The 15810-nt window shown below is 34.6% G+C and overlaps 1 protein-coding gene across 2 annotated transcripts; it reads right to left on the reverse strand.

The window, feature by feature from the left end:
* Window positions 1–1341: 1341 nt before the first annotated feature.
* LOC147405607 (protein KINESIN LIGHT CHAIN-RELATED 3-like) lies at window positions 1342–5605 on the reverse strand. 2 transcript variants are annotated; one of them, XM_086433405.1, is made up of 3 exons: window positions 5460–5605; window positions 2805–4864; window positions 1342–1808 (listed from the first exon to the last, which is right to left on the reverse strand). In XM_086433405.1, the coding sequence occupies exons 2-3, from the start codon at window positions 4814–4816 to the stop codon at window positions 1598–1600; spliced, it is 2223 nt and encodes a 740-aa protein (XP_086289531.1). In that variant the 5' UTR covers window positions 4817–4864; window positions 5460–5605; the 3' UTR covers window positions 1342–1597. The 2 variants fall into 2 exon arrangements, with proteins under 2 accessions (XP_086289531.1, XP_086289532.1); XM_086433406.1 differs by having other exon boundaries at window positions 2805–4878; window positions 5460–5563.
* Window positions 5606–15810: the final 10205 nt, after the last annotated feature.

The following is a 15810-nucleotide window of genomic DNA, read 5'->3' on the forward strand; positions in this document are numbered from 1 at the left end:
GTTTGGCACTTCATACATGTTTGCAACAGTATCTTCCATGTGTTTTATATGTCTATGAAAGATGGAATCTTGATTGGGTTATGAGAACATGTAGAGGAGACATGTAGATGGCTCTAACTATCACTATTTATGTGGATGTTGATGAGGTGGTATCTCACAAATTATGAGAAAAAATTCAGTCTCTCAGGTGACTGACTTTGAAGTGGTCAGCCCACATCAAAGATTTGTTGTTATAAATTTTCTGTTCTCAGCTGATGAACCAATAGGAACACAACACATGTATTGAAAATATAAATAGTTTTTGGTTGGTGGAGAGAAAATTACGGAGAAAATTTCTGCATGTAATGAGTGCTTTGATTTTACTTTGCTTTTTCTCACTACACGTGGCATAATTCCATTGGTTCACAGCTTAGCACAGAAAATATACAACAGCAAATTTCTGTTGACCAAAAATTTGGAGGAACCTCGTCTTTACATGACGCCTAGTCCCTAACGTTTAGAAACCAATAACATGCCCCCTCTAGGATTTAGTAAAATATTTCAGATACTTCTGTGTTACAAACTGATGACATGTCTTCCTTGACCTTGGTCTTCTCTTATAGACTAATGAAAAATGACCTCAATTCCCTCTCTCGCTTCAAAATTTGAAGGAACCCTCCTCGTTTCAATACACGTGGCGTTTTGAATTTATTTGACGCTCAAAATTTGAAAGACCACTTGAAAATGCCACATGTAATCCAACAGAGAGGGTTTCTTCAAAATTTTGAAGAGGGCTGCCCGCTTCATAAAAATTTCCCCCTCGGACGGACACATGCCACTCTTTTCTTTTATAGGCATCTTCATAAAAATTCAGTACAGACATCCCTCGAATGCAGAACGCCACTCTCTTTTGGACCCATTGGCCTCATGAATGTTTGACCTACTCTTTGGTGGTTCTACACACCAAAAACCATAATCAATACTTCTCAGGGTTGTAACTAAGCATTTTCATTGATGATTTCTAGCCATTGGATATGAAAATGTCTTAGGGATAATCAAATCAAAGCCTAGAAATCACCAATCAGTCTGATTTTTTAATGTATGGGTTAATCACAGCAAGGGCATTACGCCATAATACGTAAGCCAGTCCCCAGATAGCTCTAATCCTTATGACATACAAATACAACCAACCACCTAAAAAAAAATGTAATCACATTTTTGTTTACTAATCACATGTTATTTAATCAAAGATTCTTCGACGTTTAAGAGCGTTTAGTACGAAAATCTGTTGGAACACAATGATTAGAAGGAAATCAGATTCTAAAATGAACAATTTTTATGAACTTTAATGATTCCATAATATTTCTAATAAAACTTTGATTTAATAATGGGAGAAATGTAATACAAAAGTGATGGTAAAAGAGGAAAAAATATAATAAAAAATACAACAATCCTTGACTGAAAAAGTAGTATAATCAAACATTACAACCAAAAGCTCTTCCCTCTTTTATTTCTTTAACCAATCCCAACAAGAATCTAATCAACACACCCACCACTTAATCTTTTTCTTAAATATCCTATTTTTACAAACAATCATGCATGCAAACCATCATCATTATTATACTTTAATATCATCTTCTTGTTTAATATGTGAGTTGGTGTCTAGTAGAGTTTCTAGTGATCTCGCTTTCCTGTTTCGTACCCTCCCCGCTTCTTTTAATAACTCGGTTAACCTCCTCTTTTCATCATCCACGTCGGGATTTGCTGTCCCAAGCTTCTCCTCCCTCATCCCAACAACATATTCTAAAATGTCAATGGCGTCATCCATCCTGCATAAAATGCAAATAACAGAATATTGATACATTTAAAAAGGAAAGTGAATAATAAACCCAACTGGTTTAGATTAGATATCTGCTATTGGCACCCCAGATTTTACTTGTTGCACCCCAATTAAAATAAAAATAAATAAATCAATGTTGATAATAAGTAAAAGTTGGGGTGCCAATTGAATCTCTCTCTCTTATATTTCTATTTGCTAGATTTAGGATTTTATATAGGAGCCTAATCCTAATTGTAAACAACTGCTGAAGTTGTTTGAATGTGTTATAATGCTTTGTAATGTTGAGGTAATAACTTGAATCAAACTTTTGTAATGTTCGAATTTTGTGTTTTAATCTTTAATTAGGGCGTGATAAATAATTTAAGAAATTGGGAGTATAATAAGTAAAAGTTGGGGTGTCAATAGCAGCTCTAGTAGATTATTATATTTCAGTGCAAATGTTTTGCGTTTAGGGTCTATTCTTGTTGCCTTCCCTTACTACATTCTCATAATTATAAAAATAAAAAAAATGACTTCTAAATTTGCTTACTCTCTTACTCTAGCTATTCTAATGACTTCAAGATAGCAAAAACAGTGTCATTGAAGTACAATTAGGCAATCTGATATTGGGCTAATGCCTTATTTACCCCTCAAATGATAATGAGTCGCATCAAACCAAATAGATGAGAGAGCAAAACAGAGCTCAACCAACATTTTCTACAGATAGAACCTAATTTAGATTTTTCAGGAAAAAGAAAGATAATAACTATAAAAGAGTCAAAGATTCTATTGCCAAACCAACTTTTGCTAACGCCACCCCAATTCATATGTAAATTACCAAAGAATAAGCACACATCTTGGTGCGGCGTTAGTAAAAGTTGGTGTGGCAATAAAAGCTCTCGATAAAAATACTAGGAACATTAAAGAGCATACTATTAGGGTAAAACAACACAAATGCAAATCAAAACATTACTAAAGCATAACTTTGAAGAGGGTATGCATATACCTTCCCATTGCATCGTAAGTACCCGCAAGGTTGCTATAAACTCCAAGCGTGTCAGGGTGGTAAGGCCCGTACTCTTGTTCTAAAACAAGCTTAGCTTCTTCAAACATGTCTGCGGCCTCATTTATAGCATAGCGTTGCACACATGTAAGCCCCATCTGATTCAAAGCAATCCCAAAGAATGCAGATTTCTTCTCCCCACTTGCACGAAGCTTTGCAATGGCATTCTTGAAGGAGTCATAAGAGTCCGAATACTTACCCAACATATAATACATGACCCCCATTTGAGCCTCGATCCCGGCAATCGTGCTTTGCTGACCAGGTGCATTGTCATATATCTTCAAAGCCTTTTGAAGCAACTTCAGCGCTTGTTCTGGTTCGTTCATAGATTCGTAGATGGCAGAAACATCAGTAAGACCGCTAGCGATCTCCTCTGGGGGGAACCCGGGAATGGGTTTTCCGTAAATCCGTAAAGCATTCTCACAATAAGACTTGGATTCCCTTAATTTTCCCGTCTTGTTGTACAAATCAGCCAAACGGACAAAAACCGAAGCAACAGATGGATGGTTCTCTCCTTTAGTTGTCTTGAACACAGTAAGCGCTTTCTGATAGGCAAAAACGGCTTCATCGTATCGAGCCAATGATAAGTATGTGTCTCCAATGCTACAGTCAACCAAAGCCACCTCGGTTTCTTGCCCATTTGCCACCATTGCCATGCTAGCTAAAACGAGATGCTCAAGAGCCGCTTCATGGTCTCCCTTAGTGTCATAAATAAGACCCATGAGTCTTCTATCGGCCGCCTCTTCAAGAGATGCAGGTGCACCGTTTTCTCTATGTATCTCAAGAGCCATCTGACATAGCTTCTCAGCCTCATCAAATTGCAACGCTTGTACAAAGGCTTCAGCCAAATACCGACATGTTTCACCAACTCTCGGATCCGTTTCTCCCAAAACTTGTCTTTGGACCTCCAAACCCATTGTGTAACATTGTATCGAATTCTCGAGCTCACCCAACATCGCGTAAGTATCACCCAATTGCATATGCCCTGCAAATTTAGCGAGGGCATGATCTTGGCCTTGTTCCATGACCGGAATATCGATCGAACGCTTGAGAATGGGGATTGCCTGACTATATTGTCCTAAGTTGCAATATATCGCAGCTATGACGTGCAAATCCATTACTAGTTCTAAACTAGGCTTCCCATTTGAACATTTCTCAAATGATTTCTCCGCTCGGAGAGCAAAATCAAGAGCTTTCTGAGGATTATCCCCCGAAGAAATCAAATTTCTTGCTTGCTTAAGCAGAAAAGGTCCAAGATCGGGATTATTTAAGCTTTCTTCAGATTGGTCGTCAGTTTCATTCCGCAATTTCGCCCCTCCTAGAGCCAAATTCCTCCGTTTCTTTACACGGGCAACTCCAACATTTGATTTTTTTGAATCCTTATTTCTCCGCTTATCAATAGGAGGTTTTTCAGGAGAAATTTTGTCTCTAGGAGTTGATTTCACCATTGTTTCAGAGTCCAATTGAAGTTGAGAAGGTCCCTTCGATTGTCTAGGTGAAACAGACGAATTAGTCGCAAATTGAGCTTTATCTGTCTTCCCATGCTTCTTATCAAAAGAACCGTTTTCCTTCTTAGAAAGTGAATCACTTTGAACATCGTCCTCTGATTTATTCATCTCCTCTTCCATGATCTCCACCTCCCTCATCTCCCCTCCAACAAGATGCCGTAATTCCGAATCAATTCTTGATTCCTCACCATCAGATCCAAAACTAGCCCTCGATGGAGATTGATCAGAGCTTTGCATATCACACACGTTCTCATACAACCGCTCAATAGAGGTATCGATCACACCTTCCATGGGCAGATCGAGAGCCTCACTGTGAGGGGTATGTGGGCTTAAAGGACTCTGTTGTGACCTATTCAGAGTCAAGTTTTCCTTAAAAGGTGTCGAATAATCGTTAAATTCATTTACAACCCCATCTCCATTGACACTATCCATAACAAGTCCAGGCATCTTAACACTTGGATTACAACAGAAGAAAAATCAAATTGGATGAAATATCTGCAAAATTATTTCTGAAAATTACCAACCATCCATTAATGGACATCAACAATAACAACAAAGTCTAAACTTGAATAAAAAAAAGTAGAAAAATAATTGAATTTAAAAATGTTCACTATAGATCCAAACAATACTTCAACATAGATTTGAGAGTTCCTAATATTATTCAAAAGGGAAACTGTAAACTGAGTGTAAAATCACAAAAAATTGATCTTTCTCATATACATAAACAAGTTGCACCAAATCTAAAACAATTCTTCTCAAATTCTTCAATTAAACATCAACAATACCAATAAAAATCTCATGAAAGAATGAAATTTCGATTAATTTGCCTAGATATCTCTATGAATCACAAAAAATTTAACCCATATTCAAAATTCAAACATGAAATCTGCACAAGTAAAGGAAAACCAAAAACCCAAAGAAAATTGAAAATAATAAACAATAAACTCCATAAATTTGGAAAAATACAAATAAAAATAAACCCAATCTCTCCAACTGATTTAACAACCAAAACAAAGGATTAAACTGGAAAAAATATACAACTGAATCAAAAATAATAATAAAATATGAAAAATAAATAAAATGTTTGTACCTTAACAATCCACCATGAAAGAGAGAAACACCATGGCGTTTCCTTCTCTGGTTATTATGTGTGCGTGTGTGTGTGTGTGTGTGTGTGTGAGAGAGAGAGAGAGAGAGAGAGCGGAGGGGGAGAAAAGTCTGTCTTCTGTTATATATAAATTTTGTGAGGGAAGGTTTGTGAGGGGGTAAAAAGAAGAGAAGAAGAGAGAGGGAGTGGTTTTGAATTTTAAGAAATGAGTGAGGGGCAAAATGGGAAAGAAAAATTAGATGGAATATTAAAATCCAGTTAACAGTTAACTTTGAATGAGGTTTGCAGAGGTGGAATGTCGAAGCAAATGAAGGCGACTTCCCCCCCACCACCAACTGTCGAATTTTTTTTAATTTTTTTTGTTTCACTGGAACTTGCCACGTGGCATTACCTTCGAATTTTTCTTTAAAAAGACATATATATCCCTCACCCTTTCTAAAAGTGACTTATGCATCATTCTGCCTTTCTCAACATCTTCTCTATTTCTCTATTTATTTATTTATAAATAAAATGGTTATTATTATTTCCATGAAAAAATTACAAAATTATGATATATATTTCAAGAATACATCAACATATCCGATAAGATTAATTTTCACAATTAGTTTCGGGATACGATCATGATTAAATTTATTTTAATTTGTAATATATTGATTTGATCGACTTGAATAAGTTTTGACAAATTTGATAATGATGGGATTCTCAAAGAAAATGACTCAATTGGTAAAATTCCAAGGTGACGGTGCACGAAGTTGAAAAATGTTGATTCGCCAAATCTAGTCAAGAAACATAATGAGTCAACGTTAGAAATTCAACGAATCAATGTCAATTCTCAAATCAAGTAACCCTTGATTTGGTTTTCGTTTGTGATTGTTAATATATTATATTTAAAAGAAAATAAATTTAATTTTAAATATTAAAATGATTTTTTTATTTTTTATGAGTAATTTGGACTTCTTGGCAATTCATTGTTTTATTCGCAAAAATTTGTGTGTTTTTTTTCCCAATAAAAGTATTATCTGTCTGAATACTTAAATGATTCAAAAATTCATGTATTTTAATGGGAATATGCATAAAATAATTTTTTTATGAATATTGTAATATTCAATAAAAAAAATTGACAGTAATCTAAGTTACCAACAAAACTTTAGTCTCCTCCATCAGTTAGATTTCTCAATCTCTTCATCATTACCACTCTTCAACAGCACATTCAGATGGGTATCTCTCTCGCACACACAGTCTCTCTCTGTCGCTCTTTGGCAAATTGAACAAAAGAAACTAAAAATCAGACTTGAAAGTAATGAAAAGATAGATGTCTATATGTTTAAATTTATAATTAAATAATCCTAATTGTTTGCACAATTACCCAAGTGGAGGAATTAATTATTTTTCGAATTCTAAATTTTATTATATGTATGCCAATTATTTTAGACTCTAGAGTTATAGCTAACATAATTGAAAACTTTCTAACCTGAAAACCTTTGGATTATGAGAATTATATTACTATAGGGTCAAGATCCCTTGACTCCTAAGAATGACTCAAGAAAAAAACATATGATCCCAACCTTTTTAAATGCAAAATCCAATGGTTGAGATTTATCCTTGGATAAGTATCTCCGAGATCTGTGTTATCAAGATACTCATAAATCTGAACTATTGGATTTTGTATTTAAAGGGTTGGGATCATGTGTTTTTTTTTTCATGAATCATTCTTCGGAGTCAACGGATCCCAACCCGTCACTATATAGGTTGACTTCCTTTCGAAGTATACCAAATTATTTGTTTTCAAATTTTTTATGTGAGACGTATAAAACATATGCCGCATATTTTTTGTTTAACGAATGTTTGTCTGAATATTTGCAATCCAAGATCGGATAAAATTCAAAAAATTTATGCATTTTGCAAAATTTCAAATTGCTAACAAGGAGTTGGACTTGAAAAATGAGTTTATATCTATTTTCACTATCTCTACTCATGATCTTTCAAGTCATTCTCTCGTTCTTTAAGATCTTCAAATTAAATATTTTTTTTTAATTAAAATTATAATCAATTTTCATCGAACATGAACAAATCATCTTAGTAAACAAATATTGAAAAGGTTCCAAGATATAAAAAGAATAAATGGGTAATTTGAAAATTAAAAAATGAAATGTCAATTATAACAATATTAGGGACAATAAGGGAACTAAAGGGATTAGTACTCTTAATAGGTGCGATATTGTAATCTACAACGACTTGGTATCGAAAGATAAAATAACTTAAAGTATGTGGAAGAAAACAAAGGAAGGCTTTATCGCTAAGGGTACTTTTTCTATTGTCGGAAGAAGGTTATTTTATATATATTTTTTAATACCTAAAATAACCCTATAACTTGTGAGGACTAAAATGTCAAATTCCAAATTCTTGAATTATTAGAATAACCCCCTTGAACATTTGATCCAAGGTAATTAAATGTAGCCCACACCACAATAATGTTTGTGCTCACCCCATTGTGGTCCTATACCACAACAAACATTGTGAAAGGATTTATTAGTTGTTGAGGTAAGCACATTTAAGGTTTGGTTTCTCGTCGTCATCGGATTTGATCTTTTCGGAGAGTTTTTAATGGACTTGAGTAAGTGTGGCATAAAATTAGGGGTGTGATATTATATTGTCTAATCAAATTTTTTCATAATACATTAATTCATAAAATTATATAAACAGGAAAGTAGGATATAATTGCATAAAAAGAGCATCGATAACAACCAACCTTCAATTTCTTCTAGAACATAACCTCACTCTCATAACCAGTCCCTTTAGAGTTAAAGAGCTTTCTTCGCTTAAGTAGAAAATCTAATTGCTTTTCAGAGAAAAAAAAATCGTGAAATGAGTGTTGTCTTCACAAAAATAGAATGGTAATTCATACTTGGGATGTCATTTTTGTTATTATTTTTTATGTGTCATAAAAAAAGGGAGAAATTACTTAAAGGACCCTCATGGAAGGATTTCATTCTAAATAGTCTCTAAGTTTTGCATATTAATTTTAATGTACATTTAGTAAACTTTTTCTTTCTTAATAGTCCTTAGTACTGTCGAGTTCATAATTTTTATTGTCAAATTCGACGTGTTTTTATTTAGTATTAAGTTCACATTTTTTACTATCGAATTCACCACTTTTTATTTATTGTCGAACTCTACGCTTTTTTAATTACTTTCAAGTTCACCATTTTTTAAAATAAAAAATGATGAACTCGGCACTGATAAAACATCCATTTTTAATTTCGAGTTTTTCGACTAAAATACATGAAAAAATTGATTAAAAACTTGAGATGAAAACTTGTTTAAATGATTTCAACTTGAAAGAACTATTATTGATTGAATTTCATCCAAAAACTAAGGGAAAAAAAAAGTGAAAAAACCCTTGAAAATTGTGGCTTCTTCTTTCTTAAATCTTTTCTAATGAAATGGAGTCTCCGAAACTTGATAGAGGTGTCCAAAATCCAATTTTTGGATGAAAACTATGAGTTCGAACAGTTAAGGCATTCACTTGAGAGAAATGTGGGAGATGAGGTTCAGGGACCATTTAAAAAGAAAAAAGTTTACTAACTGTCTTGCCGAGCAATTATTGAAAACTTAGAGACTATTAAAAAAAAAAGTCCCTACGTGAATCCTTAATTAAGTATCCCTATAAAAAGTTGGAGTGACAATATAGGCTCTCAAAAGTTACGACATGGGACGCCCTACTAAAAATATGAATCATACTAGTAGGGTTTGTTTTTAGAGAAAGTTAAAATATCTTTTTAAGATCTCAACCAACTAAAATTAGAACCCACTAAAGGGTAAAATAGTCATTTAGTCCTAAAACATAAAGAAAGCATGGAAACCCATTCCAAAACACTATTGTCCCATTTGTCATTATAGAAAATAACATAAACTGAGAAATATGTACAGTTTACTTAAACATGTTGTGTTTGTCTGTTTTTTAGCTAAAATGACAAATATAATTCTAAACTTCCAATTTTGCCATTTGGACTAACAACTTTTTAAAATGATTACAATACCCTCCAAAGCTAGTCCTTGTCATCTTCTTGAGAATAAGGGTAAAATCGTCATTTAATTGATTTTTTTATTTCTCTGCTTTTTCTATTGTTAGTTGAATGTGATGGTTATGGAGTTTGAGAAAACCAAAGAGACTCTTAAACCTTTAAAAATAGAAAGAGAGACTTAAATGCTGTTAAAGCCATTTAGCTGATATTCATAGATTTATCTTCTTGTTAGTTGAATGAGATGGTCATGGAGTATGGGAAATCTAAAGAACTCTTAAACCTCAAAACTAGAAAGAGACTTAAATGCCCTTAAAGTAAAATAAAATATTAAAATTGATCTTAAATTAGGTTAAGTTTTATAGAAAAGTTTTGAACATTGATTAACGATTTGTTGTTAGGTAAGTTAACAACAAGTACACCTACTTTATCTTGATCACTTAATTATTAAATCTTTTTAGGGTTTGATCGCTAAATTAATGGCACAAATTTGCACCCAATTAAGTTGATATGTACTTTTCAGACCAGCAATCCTTTTAAATATTGGGTCCATCCTCTACCCCAGTGGTTGGGACTCAAAGGTTCCAAATGTAGGCAATTGTTCAACCAAAATGTACCTAACAGTTCAAATCATGTTTTTATTTTCCACGGGTCATATTTCAAGAGGTATTGTTTCCTAACCTCTCTCTCTTTCTTTCTTTCTCTCTCTCTCTCTCTCTCTCTCTTTTAATCGGGTTAGGATTGCCAACCAACTACATAACCAATGATATAGTCAACATGTTTTATGCTACATGGGTTAGAAGTTTCGGAATGAGCTGATTTTTTTGGTACGGATGATTTATGGCGTGAGGAAATCATTCTCACATCCTCACCAAAAATCAACTCATTTTGAAATTTTTAATCCCAATTTACAAAGAATTGTGGATTGTTCATTTTTTTGTAAATCACTTTTTACGGGGTTAGAAGTTTCATGATGGACCGATTGTTTGTGAGGATGATCTTTTCACTATAGACATGGTTTTCACCGAAAACCAGTCCACTTTGAATCTTCTAACTCATATTTTCAAAATATGTTGGCTATATCATTGGCCATGGTGATCCTCTATATATATATATATATATATATATATATATATATATATATGAATGGGGTTCTTACGAACCCCATTACGACACACCATTTGTCTTAGATGGGTAAAAATGTTTGGAATGGGCTGATTTTTTGTGAGAATGATCTCTGTGATGAGGGGATCATCCTAGCAAAAAATCATCTCATTCCAAAACTTCTAACCCCATCAAAATTGATTTACAAAAATTGGACAGTCTAAAATTTTTCAACTTGTAAACATGGGGCTAGAAGTTTCATAATGAGCTTATTTTTGGCAAGGATGATCTCCTCACCATAGAAATCATCCTCACAAAAAATCAGCCCATTCCAAACATTTTTGCCCATATAAAATAAAACGGTGTGTCGCAATGTGAGTCATAATGGGGGTCTACGAAACCCGACCCCATATATATATATGGGTAGCGTTCAATGGCAAACTTTTTGGCAAAACATTTTTTAAAACATGAGTTAGAAGTTTTGGAATGGGCTGATTTTTTGTGAGGATGATCTCTACGGTGAGATCATCCTTACCAAAAATCAGCCCATTCCAAAACTTCTAACCCATGTTTACAAGTTGAAAAATCGTGGACTGTCCATTTTTTGTAAACTGTTTTTTATGGGGATAGAAATTTTGGAATGGGCTGATTTTTGATGATGATGATCTCCTCACCGTAGAGATCATCCTCACCAAAAATCAGCCCATTCCAAAACCTCTAACTCATGTGTTTAAAAAATGTTTTGCCAAAATGTTAGCCATTGAACGCCCCCTTATATATATATATATATGGGAAATGTTCAGTAACAAACATTTTGGCAAAACATTTTTCAAAACATGGGTTAGAGGCTTTGGAATGGGCTGATTTTTGGTGATGATGATCTCCACGGTGAGGAGATCATCATCACCAAAAATCAGCCCATTCCAAAACTTCTAACCCTATCAAAAATGGTTTACAAAAAATGGACGGTCCACGATTTTTCAACTTGTAAAGTGGGGTTAGAAGTTTTGGAATGGGCTGATTTTTGGTGAGGATGATCTCCTCACCGTAGAGATCATCCTCACCAAAAATCAGCTCATTCCAAAACCTCTAACCCATGTTTTGAAAAATGTTTTGCCAAAATGTTTGTTGCTGAACGGGACCCTACATATATATATATATATATGGGAAATGTTCAGCACCCTAAGTTTTGCCACACATTTTAACAAACGTTTTTTGTCCTACATGGGTTAGAAGTTTTGGAATGAGCTGATTTTTGATGAGGATGATCTCTATGATTAGAAGATCATCCTCCCCAAAAATCAGCCCATTCCGAAATGTTTAGCCCCATGTTTACACGTTGAAAAATCGTGGACCGTCCATTTTTTGTAAATCAATTTTGATGGGGTTAGAAGTTTTGGAATGAGCTGATTTTTGGTGAGGATGATCTCCTCACCATAGAGATCATCCTCACCAAAAATCAACTCATTCCGAAACTTCTAACCCATGTAAGACAAAACGCGTTTGTTAAAGTGTGTGGTAAAACTAAGGGTGGCGAACGGGACCCTATATATATATATATATATATATATATATATATATATGGGTCCCTTTCAGCAACAAACATTTTGACAAACATTTTGGCAAAACATTTTTCAAAACATGGGTTAGAGGTTTTGGAATGGGTTGATTTTTGGTGAGGATGATCTCTAAGGTGAGGAGATCATCCTCACCAAAAATCAGCCCATTCCAAAACTTCTAGCCCTATATTTACGAGTTGAAAAATCGTGGACCGTCCATTTTTTGTAAACCATTTTTGATGGGTTAGAAGTTTTGGAATGAGCTGATTTTTGGTGATGATGATCTCCTCACCGTAGAGATCATCCTCACCAAAAATCAGCCCATTCCAAAACCTCTAACCCATATTTTGAAAAATGTTTTGCCAAAATGTTTGTCAAAATGTTTGTTGCTGAACATTTCCCTATATATATATAGTCAGGTTCAAGGGCCATATGAGAAAACATATAAGAAAACTTTCGGCGGTAAATAAAATTTTAAAATATGGGTTAGAAATTTTGGATTGAGCTGATTTTTTGTGAGGATGATGTCTATGATGGGAAGATCATCCAAAAAAAAATTCAGCCCAATCTGAAACTTCTAACCCCATTAAAAGTGATTTAGAATGTGGACCGTCGATTTTTTACCAATTTTTATCACTAATTTGTAAATCACTTTTGATGGATTTAGAACTTTCTGATTGAGCTGATTTTTTGTGAGGATGATCTTCTCATCATAATGACCATCCTTGCAAAAAATCAACTCAATCCAAAACCTCTAACCCTTATTTTGAAAAACGAAAGTTTTCTTATATGTTTTCTCATATGGCCCTTGAACCTGACCCATATATATATATGTAGTGTACAATGGCAAACTTTTTGGCAAAACATGAGTTCGAAGTTTTGGAATGGGCTGATTTTTGGTGAGGATGATCTCTACGGTGAGGAGATCATCCTCACCAAAAATCAGCCCATTCCAAAACTTCTAGCCCCAGTTTACAAGTTGAAAAATCATGGACCGTCCATTTTTGATGGGGTTAGAAGTTTTGGAATGGGCTGATTTTTGTTGATGATGATCTCCTCACCTTAGAAATCAGCCCATTCCAAAACCTCTAACTAATGTTTTGAAAAATGTTTTGCCAAAAAGTTTGCCATTGAACGCCCCCCCTATATGGGTAGCGTTCAATGGCAAACTTTTTAGCAAACTTTTTGGCAAAACATTTTTTAAACACATGAGTTAGAGGTTTTGGAATGGGCTGATTTTTGGTGAGAATGATCTCTACGGTGAGGAGATCATCCTCAGCAAAAATCAGCCCATTCCAAAACTTCTAACCCATGTTTACAAGTTGAAAAATCGTGGACCGTCCATTTTTTGTAAACCATTTGTGATGGGGTTAGAAGTTTTGGAACGGGCTGATTTTTTGTGATGATGATCTCCTCACCATAGAGATCATCCTCACTAAAAATAGCCCATTCCAAAACCTCTAACTCATGTTTTGCCAAAAAGTTAGCCATTGAACGCCCCACTATATATATATATATGTGGGAAATGTTCAGCACCCAACCATTTGTCCTACATGAGTTAGAAGTTTTGGAATGGGCTGATTTTTTGTGAGAATAATCTCTATGGTGAGAAGATCATCCTCACCAAAAATCAGTCCATTCCAAAACTTCTAACCCCATCACAAATGGTTTACGAAAAATGGATAGTCCACGATTTTTCAACTTGTAAATATGGGGTTAGAAGTTTTGGAATGAGCTGATTTTTTGTGAAGATGATCTCCTCACCATAGAGATCATCCTCACCAAAAATCAACCTATTACAAAACTTCTAACCCATGTAGGACAAAACATGTTGGGCAAATTATTGGGTAAATGATTGGGTGCTGAATGGGACCCTATATATATATCTTGCTCGGCAACCAACATTAGGGAGTTAACGTTGGGAGCTAAAATTTGACCAATATGGGTTAGAAGTTTAGGCATAAGCCGATTTTTTTATAGGGATGAGCTCCTCACTATAGAGATCATCCTCACAAAAAATCAGCCCATTCATAGACTTCTAACTCTATCAAAAGTGGTTTTCAAATTAACGGTAAAAATTGATTATCGACAATTCTTCAACTTGTAAACTACGGTTAGAAGTTTCGAAATGGACTAATTTGTAGTGAGGATGATCTCCTCACCATAGAGATCATCCTCACAAAAAATCAGCCAATTCCAAAACTCCTAACCCATATAGAAAAAAATTTGACTCCCGACATTGACTCATTGAATCAGATCAAAAAACATTGACTCCCTAATGTTGGTTGCCGAACGTTGCCATATATATATATATATATAGGATTGGGATCAGCATTATATGGTAAAGTTAAAGAATTTGTATTATTTGGCAAAGTGATAATATGTTTTATAGTTTAAAGATTGAAGTTACTTCCAATCTCATCATCATTGTCGTTAAAGTGACCTTTTTATTTGAAAATCACATGCTAACATACTTAGAAAGAAACATATAATTGATTCTGATTTTATTTATAATGGCCTACCCAATATATATATTTAAGGGATCACCCGTGAGGGTGCACCCTCACTTACCTTGTGCGTGTGATGTGTGGACGTTGCACGTGCCCCGGGACTAGTCCTTGGACAAGATTATAGTCTATGAATTGGACAAAGTCCATATACAAGACCGATCCGTTTTCTCCAAGGATACCTGGTTATCAATATATATAAGGGACGAATCATGGGACATATGTAAAAACAATGTAATAATAATAATTTTTCAAAATATAGGTTAGAAGTTTCGGATTAAGCCGATTTTTTTGTGAGGATGATCTCTATGATAAGAAAATCATTCAAAAAAATATCAGTCCAATCTGAAATTACTAACCCCATCAAAAGTGATTTAGAATGTGGACCATCTATTTTTTACCAATAATTTGTAAATCACTTTTGATGGACTTAGAAGTTTCAAATTGAGCTAATTTTTTGTGAGAATGATCTTCTCATCATAGATACCATCCTCACAAAAAATCAGTTCAATCCAAAACCTCTAAACCATATGTTTTTACATATGTCCCATGATCTGCCCCCATATATGATATATCGTGGGTATCCCCACCCTTTAGGTGAGACTAGTCCCACACACCGCCCCCTCAAAAAGTTTACATGCAACTAGTTGAGTCAATGGTCAATCTTAAAGGGTGGCCCCAAGGAATTCATTGCTTCTTGGGGTTTCAAACTCTTCCTGAGGATCTTATCAAGACTCGGCTTGCCACTAGGCCAACCCCTTGGAATTAATATCTAATATAACGTGAAGATGACGATGTGATAATTGTGAGAGCATGAATAGAAATGAATATGAATCCAAGAGATACAATAAGCAAATTCCCAAGAAAGTCATAACCCCTTAATCGCAATGCTAGTTAAACACATTCTAGGTCCCCTATCCACAATTCTTGACCTATAGAATTATCACCAATTTATGACTCGGGGTATGGGTACTGTGGGGGGAAATTCTTGAGCACCGACACGTGGCTCGGATAAAGGGCCAAGGATAATGATTTTGAGGTCGGACAAACCACGACTCTTGTCCGGTTTATTAACTCCGACGAATGCATGTATTCCAAGCTCGGAGCTGTGCCATCAGCTCGTAGGTCGGTATGACAGGTC

The sequence above is a fragment of the Akebia trifoliata genome, chromosome 3, assembly GCF_017979445.1.
Source record: "Akebia trifoliata isolate Shusen 1 chromosome 3, ASM1797944v1, whole genome shotgun sequence".
NCBI lineage: Eukaryota > Viridiplantae > Streptophyta > Magnoliopsida > Ranunculales > Lardizabalaceae > Akebia > Akebia trifoliata.